This window comes from Ascidiella aspersa, chromosome 6 (assembly GCF_963924565.1).
Source record: "Ascidiella aspersa chromosome 6, kaAscAspe10.2, whole genome shotgun sequence".
Lineage (NCBI taxonomy): Eukaryota > Metazoa > Chordata > Ascidiacea > Phlebobranchia > Ascidiidae > Ascidiella > Ascidiella aspersa.
The window spans coordinates 21263702-21280232 of record NC_139452.1 but is presented as its reverse complement, the minus strand read 5'-3'; the positions used below and the strand labels follow the sequence as shown (position 1 = coordinate 21280232).

General features: G+C 36.2%; 1 protein-coding gene across 1 annotated transcript; it reads right to left on the bottom strand.

Annotated features, from left to right (window-relative positions):
• Positions 1–653: 653 nt before the first annotated feature.
• LOC146140734 (sialin-like) lies at positions 654–12777 on the bottom strand. The gene is made up of 9 exons (XM_083392685.1): positions 12724–12777; positions 10223–10420; positions 8174–8407; positions 7905–8079; positions 4392–4525; positions 3974–4126; positions 3440–3680; positions 2851–2984; positions 654–761 (listed from the first exon to the last, which is right to left on the bottom strand). The coding sequence occupies exons 1-9, from the start codon at positions 12775–12777 to the stop codon at positions 654–656; spliced, it is 1431 nt and encodes a 476-aa protein (XP_083248811.1).
• Between the last annotated feature and the right edge of the window lie 3754 nt (positions 12778–16531).

Here is a 16531-nt window from a genome sequence, read left to right as displayed (position 1 = left end):
ACAATCACATTCGTCCTTAAACTATACTAACTTTAATTATAATCAGTTAAAAAGTTGATTTAAAAACCATCTACAACCATTTATCCACAATACCTACTAGCAGTTAATACATTTATGCAATGGAGAACTTACATGCGTCAACTGAATCGTAATCACGTCATTTCAAACTCAATCTCTGTACAGCATTTTTCATATCAACACGTTAAACCCAGCCAAGTCATGCACTGCTAATACCACACAAAGGTTGCTGGGAAAACTCTTTGTTGTACTGTTGGTATATGTTAGCTAACTCGGAGATTTAAGCTCGAAGGTCGCTTGGTAGTTCACACATGATTTTACAACTTAAGCAAATATTTGCAAGTGCTATCCCTATCATCATTATTAACAAAATCTCTGATCGTCAATAAACCATTCCGTTGTTGGACAAATCTGATTATATCGATGTTCATATGGCCTAATTGTAAGAAATCAACATGTGTTTTGAAAGAATGAGTTGGACCAATTATGCCTTATAGCCCTCTAAATCTAATTTATCCTAATTAATAATTTCCCAACATGAAGTTTTATCAAACTCTGCACAAAACTTTCTTAACAACAATTTGTACCTATACCAGTTTCCAAATTGGTTCATGCTGTGAATTTAGTGCTTTGGTTTATGCAAGGGTAGAAACATTATGGCCCCTGAGCAAATGTTGTCTGAGATGACGGCGCTCTTTTTCACCTTTTGTGTAAACTTCAGTTTCGAGAAAGAATGCCCGAGCCTGTATACACCTGACAAAAATGGTGCTCTAGTCTAAAGAAACTTTTCACTTAATAAAGTGCATTAAGATTACCGAAAATACGAATATAAGCTCTTTTTGGATATATACTTTTGTAGAATCACCCAATAGGTACTGAAAATGCGACGTGTATCCTAAAATATCTCCTTTGTCGCATAACAATGACAACTTTCTAATTCCAAATCATCTAAAATTCATAGTGTTATATTTGTTTAATTTCAAAGCCCAAACTTAAAATACTGTGGATTCCAAAGTTTCACATTCGGTATACAGATGATGGTGTAGCAAATTATTCGTTTTTCTTAAATATCAGATACAGAAAAACACATCTTCGCCAAAAGGAATACATTACAAATCTGGCGATACATCTTCAAATACTTGATTGTCGAATCCTAAAGTTAAATAAGAAAATAGCTGTACTACATAATTGAAGTTGTTCTATTTGTTAGAACGAACGACTTTTTCACATTGCGTTACAACAAAAAAATAATACTGCCTACTACCTAAAAAAAGAACAAAATTATCTATTTCGGACAAAAAATTCCTAATATTTGAAATTGTTGTAACTATTAAACAAAACAGGAAGTCGAACCAAACCCGAACCTAAACTTTGTGAGCCGGTTAGGAATTGTATCACCAAACCATAACCGAAACTGAACAGCCTTTTTCTTTATATTTAAGGAATCAAAACGGAACTGAACCATATTTCAGGATCTTAACCGAACGCAAATCTGTCAAAAAAGTATTCATTTCATTTTGGTGCCAAGCGATGACATTGGAACTTGAAAATGTATTAACATGTTTTAAAAGTATTAAATATATTTTGTGCAAATTTGATTTTTTTTTTAATTTTTTTATTTATAATTCGTAGTCCACTGTATATAACGTACGATGGAATGGTTATTTTATTAATCTTTTTAGTTAAATTGGTAAATGTGAGGCGATAAAATGCCAATGACAGATAAACTTGCCGCATTCGATATAACCTATCTACAAAACATACTTCCAACAATATCTGAGACATCTGACAAAAAACGTGTGCCAGAAAAAGAGCCAGAAAGATGGCGGCAAAATTTCCCTATACGCTATTCGAAAAGTGGCGCATTTTTAATGTTTAGCGGCTTTTTTGTGTTGAAAACAATTTTAATTAGGGTAAAACCTATCAGTTATGTGAGCAGTCATTAATATCGGTTTTTAGTTTAATGTATCATGGTTATTTTGAGCTCGGAGAGGAACACCGGTTACGAAAATCGCCTTTGGTCGAATTGCAGCTGAACAGGAACGTTTTAATTGATTCAAACCGAAAGCGAAACTAAACTACATTTTCAATAAAATCTTGAACCCGAACTGTATTTGACCGTGAAATGTTTAACGTTCGACTCCCTGTTAAAAACACTGATTTTAATAAACCGAAATGGCAAGTTCAAACAAATGTACGAATTTCTAGAACGCTGTAATTTTTATTTTAAGTCCACGTTATGGCGTAACTTGGGAAAGTATATATTCTTTAATAATGGGAGTTTCGGTTGGGCTAAACATTAAAAAAAAAATAAATCTAGAACTTGAAACATATGTACACACATATATGTGTGCTTACAACTGAGATCTAGAACTTGGTTCAAAAAGTTTAAGCATTACACTAAATCCCGCCAAAATATTATCAATGCAGACATACCATTCTTTATAGCCATACTGATATGCCAGTAGGGCTATAAAAGAATCGTATGTATATAAACAATTACTGCTTTTATGATTAACTTAAGTCATACTGACGGGACAAACCTTGTTTCGATATTTTCTGGTCCTCCGATCTTATCTTGGCCCATTTTTCTTCTTTTCCGGAAGCAAATATTAAGTAGAATACAACTCCAAACAACGCTATGCCAGCGGACATCCAGAACACAATTTGCCATTGTTTAATTGAATTCTAAAATATTTTTAGTTATGAAATAAGTTGGTCGGCCCACCAATTTTGTAAAGCATGTAGTGTCGACAAGTTTAATAAAGCTATACATAAAATGGTTTTGCAGCCGTTTCCTTCCTTAAATGCTACGTATTTGTTTGTACTTACACTGTCAAGAAGAATAAATCCAATTACTTGCGGTGTCAGGAACCCAGCAATGTTTCCAATCGTGTTGCAAATTCCAAACATTATCTCACCGTAACGAGGAGCTATATCTACTGTGTTGGCCATACAACCAGGAGCTGAAAAATGCAGTATTTTGGTTCACGCAGTTTAATCCTGGTTAACATTTAAATGTAGGTTAGTTTCCATGGATTTTTTTTAGTTCAAAACCAATAGAGTTTATTAATTAAAAAATGTTTTTTCAAGTTTTGTTGATTGATATTTACAAAGTCTTATAAGGAAAATGCAGTATTTGTTAAAAAAAATATTTTTGCTGAAAGAAATATTTCAATAATGAATCAATTTTTCTAAACAACAGGATCTTAAGCTAATAAGTTCCAATCTACAATACAAACCACCTGATATACAACAAATATTTAGAATAGGTGAAATTAATTCGGAATTAGTCGTCCTTAAAAATGGGCTGGAACATTCAACGATGTCACATTTTGTGTAGAAGCATGATAGTAACAAATCTGACCTATTGTTAGAATTTTACCTATTTATAACCAACTGTACCCCATAAATATCTTACTAGATAATGCATTGGCCCCTTCCGCGATGCAAAAAAAGACCACGGCGGCAGTCGCATTGCATCCAACATAACCAACCAGCACCAGGAATAAAGCGGTGGTTAGGAGGGACACTGTCTGGTTGATTCTTCTCAACACCCCGGTTGATATGTTGGTTTTGCTTTGGGCAAGACTGGTGGCGTATCCGGCAATCATAGTGAGTATCCACTTAACTAAGTAGGGCAACGCGGAAAGGTAGCCACTCTAGGTAAAAATTAGTTTTGTCGAAATATGTATTTTTTTTAAAATGTTTAGAAAGGAATGACGTCGCCTATACCTAGTATTGTAGAAATACTTTTTGTGAGATAACATTGTCTTTACAACATGCCTAAGATCGCTTTTCGAAAAATATAGCTATAGTTTGTTAGCTGATAATTGATAGTTCTTATTTTGTACTTACTTTTAGTATCCTATAAAACATGTAATAATATCGATAAATAATAATGAACAGACATACTAAACAAATTGTATATTGGCAATTAATAAAAAGAAAATACCTCGGCGAGATCAAAGTTGAGCACAGTTGCCAGGTAAGTTGGTAACATTGACATCATAGTATAATTGCCCCAGTTACTTGTAAACAGCCCCACACAAGTTGCCCAGAGTGGAAGGGAAGTTGCCATAGAACTCCACGGTGGAGCAGCCCCAATCTATAAATTATATAGAATGCTTAAACTTATATGCAGTAAATATTAGCCAAATTGATAGTTCCATTATGTTACGTAAATGCTACTTTTTATTAATCAAGTGAAATCCTAAAACTAGCTTTACATTTTAGCAAAATATAATTTAAAATGATTTTGTATTAACAGAAAACACATTTGATTGCAAGATTTTAGATGTAATCGATTTTTTTTTCAATTTATATATAAATATATTTGCAAAATTTCAAGAAATCAAATTTAACTTAATTACTTTGTTATCTTGTGTAACTAGACCAGTGGTTCGAATAATAAATTCTTTTTCCTGGACAGAAATTCTTGGGTGGGTTTCTGGGTAGTCGTGCACAAGAAATATCCAAAGTACGCTCCAAACCAACCCACCTCCACCTAACGAAAGTTGTTAAATGGTTACCATTAATAGGGAAAGGTTGCCCTAGATGGGACGTTGCCTGAGTCGGGACTTGGGGATTACATCGACGTGACTTTCGGTAGCGCCAATTCTTAATTATTTTTTGAAGCACACAATGGTAGCCATCATTTTAACACAAAAACATTTCAGTAGGCTGACGGCGTTTTTAGAACATCAATCTAAAGAAAATAGGGATCTTTTCTTGCTGGTTTTATTATTTTTATATCTGAGTTATTTCATATTTGTTAACGTTGTATAAAATTCATATTTTACTAATATATGGGTAATTTACCAGGCTTACTTATAAAGGTAAGTTTTTCATGTTATCTGGTACCTATATAAGCAGCCAGTATATATTCTGTATATGGTGATGTGGGGTGCGTAAGATGGGACAGGCCGTTCCCAACTGAGGAACTATATTTGTTGCAATCTACATTTGGGCTTATTGTGACAAAAAAATCGACTTGCTATTACATCTTTTTAAGAAGCTAACATTTTGTTATACCGTAGTTCAAAAGTTTTCAACTAACAAATTTTAATATGGTTAGTTTTAAATTTTTGATGTATGACGTAAAACATTATATATGTTTCCCTATCCATAAAATACGTTAAGAAATGCACCTGGTTAAAATGGATCATCGTATCAACAGGTTTGTAAGAAATATTGCAAATGCAGGTAAAACATCACTTAATAAAAACATACCTATTTGAATTAAAACAAAATTATTGTTTAAAAGTCCACTAAAAAGCAAACGAGCAAACAGACAAGATTTGGCCTAGGTCGTGTGTGTTGAGAGCTATCAACACAGGCAGAATATTTGTATAATGTATTCAATGTAAAAATATAGACACAACAAAACTGAAGTTCCAAGAGAGTCACTCTTTGTCACGCACTTGTCCTGTTAATTTGAAAATATTAATTTTCGCTTGCCACAGCAAATTCGTTGTACGATTCTGTGAAATTGTTCTAAACAGGCTAGTTTTAAACTGATGTAAGTGTAGCAGGTGGAGTTAAAGTTGTTTTTAATGCTTGTGGTACAAATTGATTAATTTAAAACAACGGATTCATCCTGTCGCATCTTGCGAATCACATTGTCCCATCATATGAAACTCTGGCTTCTTAAGACGGGACACAACAACCAGGGGCGTAGCGTGGGGGGGTATTTAGGAGTCTTGACACCCCCCTTTGAAATCTCAGTAAACATTCTAAACAATTATCACAAAACTAAAACTGTGATTGCTGCAATGTTACATCGGTAACATTTTTTTACATCGGAAGCATTGCACTTGGCATTGAAAACACGTTAATCGTCGGTGCTTATCGCCGCCAACGCCTAATCACGCTCTTTGTCAGTGTCACCAACTCAAGTAATCTCAAGCAGGCCTGTTAACGAATATATATTTTATTGATAAAATGAACCGTCTTCTCAACCACGTAGAGAAAACAGGCGTGTAAGCTACAGCAAACGCCTTCACCGCAGGTCGCTCTATTGAATGTTTTTATTAGCCTAAATCTCAAAAAGGAGCGCTTGACCGTCGCATTTTGAAACTTCGATTAAAACATCGAGGAACTATTTCCCGATAAACTGATAATAAATGACCGTCTTAACTTCAGTAATAAGCCATGTTTGTGTTTTTCTTGCACAGTTTCAGCGGAATAATTTACTAATTATACAGATTTCAAAAAGGGCGATTTTAAAGCCACGCTTCATACCATCGGCAAAATTAAACTACAAATATCACAAAATTTGTTGATAATCATCGTTAATTTTGCTGACAACGAAGTGCAACAGTTTGTGATTGAAACGTCACAGAGGCTGTTCTGTCACCGCAATTCCATAGCGTTTCGCGCGCAATTAAAATCACATGACAATCGGACTTGAATACGAGGTGTTGCAAATTTTCTATCGTAAGCTCATTTCTAGAATACACGAAACGTAATTTTTTTCGGGCTCCGCCCGTACCCTCTAGGGGTGTTTATAACACATCTCCCCAGACCCCCTAGGTGATTTAGGTTACTGATCATGTTACACAGTGGCGTATCCAGGGGGCCGGGGTTTGCTACCCCCCTTTTTGTGAGTAATATTATTGTTTGTTGTTCGTTGTGGTCAATGTTAAGCAAACTGTCCGAAGCGGCAATGTTCTTAATGTATTAGCCAAAATCTAACGCTAAACTTTCGTTTTTGTTTTTTGGTCGACCATAAAACGCAGTATATTTTGTCTCTTTCGTTATTTGTTTAGGTTGGCGGATTATATTATCAAGTGTAAATTCGACAATTAAAGACAAACCGTCTTTCTTTTTTCTCGCTAAAACGTCAAAGTTAGGCGCAGCTCATGTTCCTCGCTGTTCGCTGTCTGCTTTAATAATCGATATCGGATAACAACGGATTTTTTTTTTTTTAAACAGATTCTTAAAAGGTGGTATAATGATGACTGTCGTGCGCATTTCAAAGTCGCCCGTTTTTAAGTTACGTTAGTTAACAAAATTATTCTCTATAAGCATATTCTAAGTCTAAGACCACGTGTTTTTGTTTAGTGTGCAGTTGACACAACTTATTTCCCCTCAACCGCAGCTTGTATTTTAACTGACTTGGCACACTGCTTGGCGCAGATGTTGTGCTAATTGTGACATAATAACACCCGGGAAAAAACGATCTTCGTTTAGTAATGCACGTGGCGAAAGGCGTGCCTGTAATTTAACGCTAGTCCCGTACATGGAACTTAGGAAACTGCGCTGTTGATAGTTTAGGATTCTTCCAAAATCAATCACACATATTTCACGGTCTTGGTTTAGTTTTTCGCCTGGCAGGAGTGTCGACGACGCACCTGTTCGCATTTGCTGGACGTTAGTTGTTTCTGATTAGAATGTTTTATGACGTCATTACAATCACTATTTTATGACGTTACACCCGTCACTGTTTTATGACGTCATTGCTCATTAACGTCAGACCGAAAATAGGGGAATTTCTTAGGTTGGGAATTCGGGGCAAACCCCTTTGAAACGGTCACGCTACGCGCCTGACAACAACGATTTTTCGAAGACGATTTTATAAAAAAGTTAGAACGCTAGAGGCCAAGTTATGGTGTTTTTCAAACGTTACGGGCAGAGGTATCAAGTAGGCATGATATTATTCAAAATTATTGTAATAACTGAGAACTACAATTATTTGAAAAAACGTGTCCCATCATGGGCAACCTTCCCCTAACCACTTATGCTTTTAAACTCCAAAACGAATAAATAAGGAAACTTGCATATGCGTATACAAAACAAAAGTTCTGAAATGTATCTAAAGGCTTTCATTGCAATTATAGAAACGAGTATTGTTACCTAACCGAAAGTATTGGCAACAAATTGACCTGTTATATAAAATACAGCTTCCCATCCCATCTTTTCCGCGATTATTCCAGAAACAATGAGGTTTAAACAAGTCCCAACGCTTGTACCGGATGCCGTAAAAGATATGAGTGAACTTCGCTCAGAAGGAGGTCCCCATATTCCCCAGGAACCAATAAACACTGGTGAGATAATCCCCTGTTTATGGTAAACTTGTCAAAAACAGCTGGCTTCTCCATAAACATACATTTATGCTCTAAATTATTGATATTTTAATCTTATTTAACCATACCTGGAACAATCCAGTTGTAGTTCTGACAGCGATTAAAAGTTCAAAGCTGAGGTAGGCAACAAAAGGAGTGCATAGAGTGAGAATTGAAGCAACAAATGTCATCATTCCAACAGTGTACTTCATGCCAAACCTTTTTGAAAGCCAGGCGCCAGGTAGACTTGAAGCAACGTAACCGTAGAAGTAGCAACCCAAAAATAGTCCTTGTTCTGCCGAGTTCCATTGGAATACCCCATTCTACACAAAAAAGTCACTGATTCAACCATATAGCCAATTAGTACTAGCAAATTACGCATTTTTTTAAATGTATTTTCTATACAGTGCTCCGCAACCGGTGTGTCGCGACGATCCCGGGGATGTTTTACTTTAAGGCTACTTTTTACCAATCAGTAGAACTACCACAAAAATTGTGCAATAAGACAGGAATTTTGACATTATGCAATAATCCAGGTGTAACTTTCTAAATTTCTTTAATATATAATTTTTTTTTACCTATGCTTCGTTCAATTGTGTTAAGTCAAATTTGAAAACAGTTAAAAACTATAACTCAACTACCAGGAGTATCAATATATAACAATTGTTTTCAGACTTCGCACCTAAGTGGAAAGGAAGGTTATCCTGACGCTCCAAACCCATGAAATATCGTTGTAAATCTATTTATTGACATTTTGTGATTGTTTAAATTAATCTTCAACTATCTTGCTGCCGTTTCGAAAAATAAATTGGGCAAAAAATTACAAAGTACAATTGTTGAATATTCTTTGATCCGCTTTTGCGAAGTGAGGAATTTTCAAGACTTTGGCCGGCTTGAAATAATTTAGGAAGACCGTAAAAACGCAAAATAAGAAAACAAAAGAATGTATTAAGTACTCTTTTCAGAGCTATTGAAGGCCCACTACTTAAAACCACTACGAAAAAGTAGCGGATACAGGATATTTGATTTTATGGTGAAATATAGCACGGTGCATTTTAAGGTGAAATATAACACAGGAACAAATTTTCAATTGTATTCAGTTTAAATTGGCAAAATAATGTAGTTCGACATGCTCCGGGACCACATTTGTCACGTGATCCTTTCCAAGCTGAGCCAATTTAAAAATTCTATGCCACACCAAGTTTAAAAATAAAGGGCAATGAATGTAAGGCTATCACGCGATTGCCGTACATTCAACTACATTATAACACTAAGCTATTCAAACGTAACTCGTGGCCAACTAAAAATGGCTCGGCGGCTCACATTTTGGCCGCGACTCTTAGTTTGCCGACCACTGTATTACGTCACGTGTTCGGCGCCAACGCGGCGTAAAATAGATATCTGGCAGTTAGCGCTTTCACAGCTATCTGTATTTACCTCAGGGAGTCGAACCGGAACCGAACCGGAACTTTATGAACCGGTTTTGGGTCAATTTTTTCCAAACCGTAACCGAACCTGAACCGGTTTTTATAAGATTTTAAGGAGCCGAACCGGAACTGAACCGAATAATTTGAAAGTACCTGAACCTTAACCGAACCCGAACCTGTAAACAAAAGCGGTTCCCTCCAGCATGACGTCACAACTTCTATTTTACAGAGTCAAGTTACGCCATGTTCGAAATTTTATTAAAAAAATATGAATATTGAATAAAAAAATCGTTGATTTTTTATTTTTTAGATATTTCAATATTGAGTTGCTGTTTTTTTAATCAGTCACGTAACTTAGATTAAATGACTTACAATTCAAAGATTATTCTCTACATTTATCGACCCACATTTTGAGATTTAACGCAAAGTATATTGTATTTGAACCGGAACTTTATGAACCGGTTTTAAAATAACGATTTTCGAACCGGAACTGAACTGGAACTTTTGAATTACTCCGAACCAAAACCGGAACTGAACCGGATTCCGAAAAAATCCTTGAACCCGAACCGAACCTGAACCGGAAAAGTCAAACGGTTCGACTCCCTGATTTACCTGCTATCCACTTTCTATCACAAGAGGATAATTACCAAATAAAAAATTAAAAATTAAACTTTAAAGGTATACATCACAATCATTGCTTACCGAACTAACTTGTGAACTTGAAACGCTATCGTTATTCGGACAAGAGCCAGTCGAATTGACGTCATTGCCAACCAATGACGTCGTGTTAACCATGGCGACAACGGCGATGCTGACATTGTTTCTGAGCATCATTAAGTTAATGTTTCCGAAAAATTGAATTAAAGCCAATGAATAACGAGCCTTGAAGTAAAACCCATTGGTCAATTTCTAAAAAATAAAAGTGTTTGAAATTGACCCTACAAAGGTGAATAATATTCATCATAGCCGGATCCGAGGTGAGAACCATAGGCATAGGCAGGGGGGAGGGGGGGCTTAGGGGCCAAAAAATTATCAATATTTTACTCTCAATAATTTGTTTTTCAGCATTCATGAACATTACCACAACAGTCGATCATAGGCATGCCATACCTTCCATTGTCATGCACTGTTACGTCACAAACGATGTAGTTAGTATTACGTTTGCTATACATTGATGTAGTTTTACTAGTTTTAGACAGTTCTTGCTCCTTGAATGTTTTTGAGTATTGCGTTAACACTCGGTCAGTTGCTGCTCGAAACGGTTTGCTAGCATTGTATTTGTGTTCGTTACGGCAGTTAATACAATGACAAAAGCTAAACAAAAAAATTCAAACTCCCCCTCCCCCCAAAATAAAACAATTTCCGCCTCCGCCACTGGTGAGAACCCGATATTGTTTGTTAACGTTGCCAATTTAAACGCAAAATGTCTGCGCGTTCGCTCGAGTGTCATAGGGATGGGGTATTTTTCGTCTTATAAATATCACGTAACATCGAAAGTCTATACCAGTCCAATTTAAGCTAATTTTTGCCTAGTTTAATCGGGTAAACAATAAATTTACTTTTTCTTTGTGGCCAAAAAGGATTCCAGGCTTCAAACCGAATTAAAAACAACATCAACGTTGGATAAAATACCGTCGGTATAAGACCTAAATGGTTAGAATAGGGCCCATGCAATTTTTTAACTAACCCCGAACTTCACCCAAGTGCATCACTAACTCCCCTAACAATTTCAACCTTGACCCAATTTCTCCCGCGATCATTAATCCCAAACAGGGGCAAACAATTCTGTGCCAAACAGCGACGTCCTAATGGCGCCGGTCAAACTAGGTTGTCCTATCTTCGTCATCAAAACGTCTGATCGTCCCACACCCTCCACAGTTTCAGAGGTTATTTTGTACCTACATTCAGGCCTTAGGCTTATTCGAATAATTTAGAAATTATCCCGACAGGTTTAGGCCTTGTTTAGACGAGGACTACAGCCATAAGACCAAAATAAGAACAACATCAACGTCGGAATAAAACATACTTCAGAATAACACCAAAATAGCACTAATACCTAATAGTCGTAATACAAAACATTCTGATTAAGACCTAAACCCGTCGGAATAACACTGTAAAATGGGATTAAAGCCTATACAACATTTTAGCTAGCCCCAAACCCCACCACTAAGTACGGTACATCAATAACTCCCCAATAATTTCAACTCTAACCCATTTTCTAACCCCACCCATTACCCATCAATAACCCCAAACAGGCCGAAAAATCGGGTGCCAAAACAGCGGCGCCCTAACGGCGCCATTTAAACTAGGGCGCCCAAACGTCGACACCATACCGGCCGATGCCAGACCCATGACCCCCGATCGTCCCATTATTTTGGCCCATTAGGTCTTATTTCGATAACTTATTCCGACAGGTTTACGTCTTATTCAGACGATTAAGTTCTTATTCTGTTGCATATATTACGGCGTATATTTGACTTTATTATGTCGTTGGTTTTAAGACTGTGTTTATTTTTCTGCTTTAGGTCTAATGCTTTTTAGGTTATTGTGTGGACCCTTAGACGATTTATATATTGGTCTGTCAGGGTTTCATACGAATTAAGATTCATTCGAACTAAGATATACTGACGATGCCTTTGTTGGCGAAATATATATATATATCTTTTAAGATCTGTTAATTGTGTCTGACCTGAATTGCTAGCTTTGCTAGAACGTTTTGAACTGTTGCTGATCAGGAATTAAGGTCGACATTTGTCTTGCAAGGGTCAAGGTGATTTCTGTTATCACATATTCAGTGCAACATTGGTCTGTCAGGGATAATACTGCGAATTTCGCTTTATTAGGTCGTTGGTATTAATGCTATGGTAATATAGCCTAATCTGCTTAAGATATTGTTTCTTTGTAGGTCTTATTGCGCGATCGCATGCTTGCAAACTTTAACCAAATAAACGAATCTTTTACGCCTAAAAAGCGCGAATAAATTCAACTTCAATGGAATATGTGTGCACGAGTTGGCTCAGCATGAGGTTTTCAAGGTTAATTGCTAATGATGTCACATTGTAGCCTATGTGTTACCTTTTAATGCCTTTCCCCTCTGAGCCTGTATAGAATATTCTGATGCCTTTCCCACGAAAGTAAAGTTAGTTTAATTAAATATGTATTTGTAGCCTATATCATAATCTAGTTCTAGCCTAAAATCAAAGTTCACTTACCTGCTTACCGGTATGTATATTCTTATTGTGGTCAACCATATTATTGTCTGACATTTTTCTTTGCATATTATTCCACCAAAATGGCATTAAAGTTTTAATTATTGTATATTATGTCTATATAGTTTGCCTTTACCAGAGTGATAACTTCCTAATTGAGCAACAAAAAACAGTATAACTGGTAAGTGTTAGTAAATGTTAAAAGTGTAAAACTTACCCATGTCAGCAAAAAAATTCTACAGGACGTTAAACAAACTTAATATAAAGCCATCTGGCCTGAAATTAAATCGAAATATTTCTAGTAAAGAGAAACTCTCTACAGGCATGATACGATGTAACTCAATACCCTATTTTATACATTCTGCTAAGTTTAAAGTGACCACCTTGCTGCGTGTAGCTCTAGGTTAAATGCACCAAAAGGCTTGTGTTGCAAATTTATCATGTTTTTTAACCTTGTTTTAGAATATGACGGTGAAAAAATAGAGCCTAAAAAACTAGGCGATGTGGTCTTTTGGATTTGCAACATGTTTTTACCTGTAAGCAAATATTTGCAATTTCTCTGCACACGTGAAGGGACGACAAGTTTCTGCATTTGTCAATATAACTGAACTCCCCGTATACCGATACTATAGTGATTGTGGATTATGGTGTTGTAATTTCTTCACAATTTTATAATGGTTTTATATTTCAGTAATTGTATAGACTGGTGCACACGTGGATCGCGATCTGGCTTGCGGCCCTTACGTGTAGGTTGTATTTGAGTGTGAGTTTCAATATTTAGTGAACAAAAATCAACGCCGCGGTAAACTCGTTTATCTTTCCAATATGCCTTAGCAAGTTTTAAAAAATCATGGTGGAATAAAAACGCAGTATTTTCGATGCATTTTGTAGAATGAGACTTATTTTATGGTGTCAGTACGTTTTTTACCACGTCGCTCAAACAAAATTACGTTATTCATCCCTGCTCAGATCCTTTTCTTGTTGAAAATCGATATTTGGTTTCGGATCAGATCGCAATATTTATTGTCCAAAATATCAGGTATCGCACATGTCTAGTAAAAAACAATATAATAATTTTAAGCAAAATACGTTGCTGCGAAGGAAATGCTGTTGGATCGCACACTTGGACCAAGTGTAATCATAATGCGAGATTGCAGTTGGTACAATTCTAGTATAAGATGATTGACTATGCTAGAATACACCGGGGCGTTGATTGGTGTGCAAACATTACGGTTAGGTGCCTCAAAATTGTTATGTGCTTGGCTATTACAAAAATTTGACAAACGTAGACAGTAGGTTGAGCACACAAATCACTGCGGACCATAAAATATCCTCACAGTCTGACATGTTAGATTAGGACAGTCATGTCCAACCTGCGGCCCGCCTGATACTTGCGTGCGGCCCACTACGTATTCTCACTTTCAGTAGCCTTCATTCAAAACAATTGTTTCGACTATCATCAAAACGTGTATAACGCGCAGTTTATATGAAGGCCTAAACTCATATTTTTTTTTCAGTCTATAATTGAGTCTAATGCCGCATTTCAACAGCCATCGAACACTTGTGTAGCCATAATTGTTAAGCAAGGTGTGTGTTTTTCTAAATGTGTGTTTTTTCGGACCGTTTTAAGGAAATATATCAGCCCAAAGGTGTCGTATAATGGCATAATACAGCATGTAAACTCAATTGGTCGCGCTTCGCTCGATAAGGCTGACATTCACTTGCATATTTGCGCACAAGTTCTCTCGAAGAGCGGATGTTTATAAGTTATTTTATGACGTCACGAATGACGTAGCTTATGACGTCACACCTTTTAATTTAATGGGTTTTGCGGCCCATCGAAATTTCTAAAGTGGCATTTTGCGGCCCATTCTGCTAAAAGGTTGGACATCCCTGGATTAGGAGATTTAATCACATGTGCTGACGTAGATGGTAGAAAAAGAAAGAAAGGCGTATTGCACAACAGATAAATTGGGAAACTACGTTGCAGGCAGTGAATAATCACTCTCAAGGGACGGCGAAGCTAATTAAAGTGGATTAGTTAGGAAAACAATACTAAACAATCTTGCACCTTGTCATAACCTACAGTCCTAAACAGTTTCACGTCAAGAAATATGCTGTAATATCCAGAGTGCCAAAGCATGTGACGCTAGAAATGTTTCGTGTTACACTCCAAATAAAATCTTCATTTCAAGAAAAACTGGCACTGATGCACAGATCGAACTTACAAGTGTGTTACGTTATAACCTTGGCGCCAGCATAGTGTCATTTACGGGGTGCCTAATAATAATCAAAATGTCATAATGGCGTCTTTCATATTCATAATGAGTACTAACAATTTTTTTCTTCGAACTAAAGATTGAAGCACACTGTTAACCCAAATCGTTTAGTCCAAGTTTTGACTCAATTTAAACATAAACAACAATAAAAAGCCATAAATAACAAGTAAGTTGCATTTTAGAAAGCTTATTTATTATTTCTGTTATTTGAGTACACAAACACTATTGTCAGTAGGTTATAAGTCCGTAGGTTAAAAAGGTTTTCTACCACTGCTTTAGTTTATAATAGATTTAAATAAACTTAAAACGTCGGGTGGATAACCGCATTCTGTACAAGCGGGCCAAAACCAACCAAGAAAGTTTTCCTAAACCGTACATTTTAACCGACTATTTTGTTGATCAAACGTTCAGTTTTTAAGCATTTTATCAAAACGCACGAGTTTTATGTCAAAACCGCATCAGGCGAGACCTATACGGTTTTTGCTATTAAAAATGGGTTTAATTACATTTTAAAGAAAGCGTTTGTTCGATGCTCAAAAAATGTTTGTCAAGTTTTGGTTTACAAGGCGTCATCCATGATAAAGGTGTAATAAAAATACTTTAATGCAAAACATGTACTGACTGAGCTAACAACTGCAATAATACTGCTGTCATCCTTAATTGAGTCATATGATTTAGTTTTTTAAATACCACTTAAGTTAAATGAACAATAAAATACAGTACTCATGCTTTATTACCCCTATTTGTATAAGTATCACGAGGTTTTATGTATTTACATATAACAAAAGTAGCGTGTTAGGTGAAATTCCAGTTTTTAGCAAAGTTAGTGTGGTTTCAGTAGCTTTGGAGTGTCTGAAGCGTCTTACCTTGCGTGGGTTTTGAGCATGGTCAATTTAGCATTTTCTGACGAAAGCATCCTGTATAGGTATTCTAAATGTTAAATAAAATACATAGGAAAATGTCGAAAGAGTTTATTTTTAATTTACATTCTCAGTTACGGTTTAATGAGCAACTATTGTAAAGATTGAGAGGTGTACATCCGTTTTTTTCTCAAAAAGAGTTTATACCACATCCTAAAGCAATGGTTCTCAACCTGGGGGTCGAGCAAGGGGTTGTCTGGGGGGTCACCGTGTGGTGTTTGATAAAGGAAAACTTCATGAGAAATAAAAAGTATGTACCAAAATTTTAGCAGTATAGAATGAACAAAAGCAACCGCCAGCAGGGCTGCCACTCAGATTTTCAATTTATCCCAAGGTTTCATGTCTAAAAATCCCAAGAATTGAAAAAAATCCCAAGATTAAAAAAGCTGAAATATAAGAGACTGTGGCGGACTTTGTGGTGGGCATCCATCGTGTATTGAAGCTCTAACACAGGTTTTAGCAACCTTTTTTCTAGTCGCGGGCCAGTACCAAACTGATAAAGGTATCTGCGGGCCGCACACAAAGTTAACGAGAAGCGTGGTATTAAAATGTTAGAATAACTGTGAATCAGGCGGGCCTCGATTTTTTGCACTTGAAGACGCGTTTGATTAC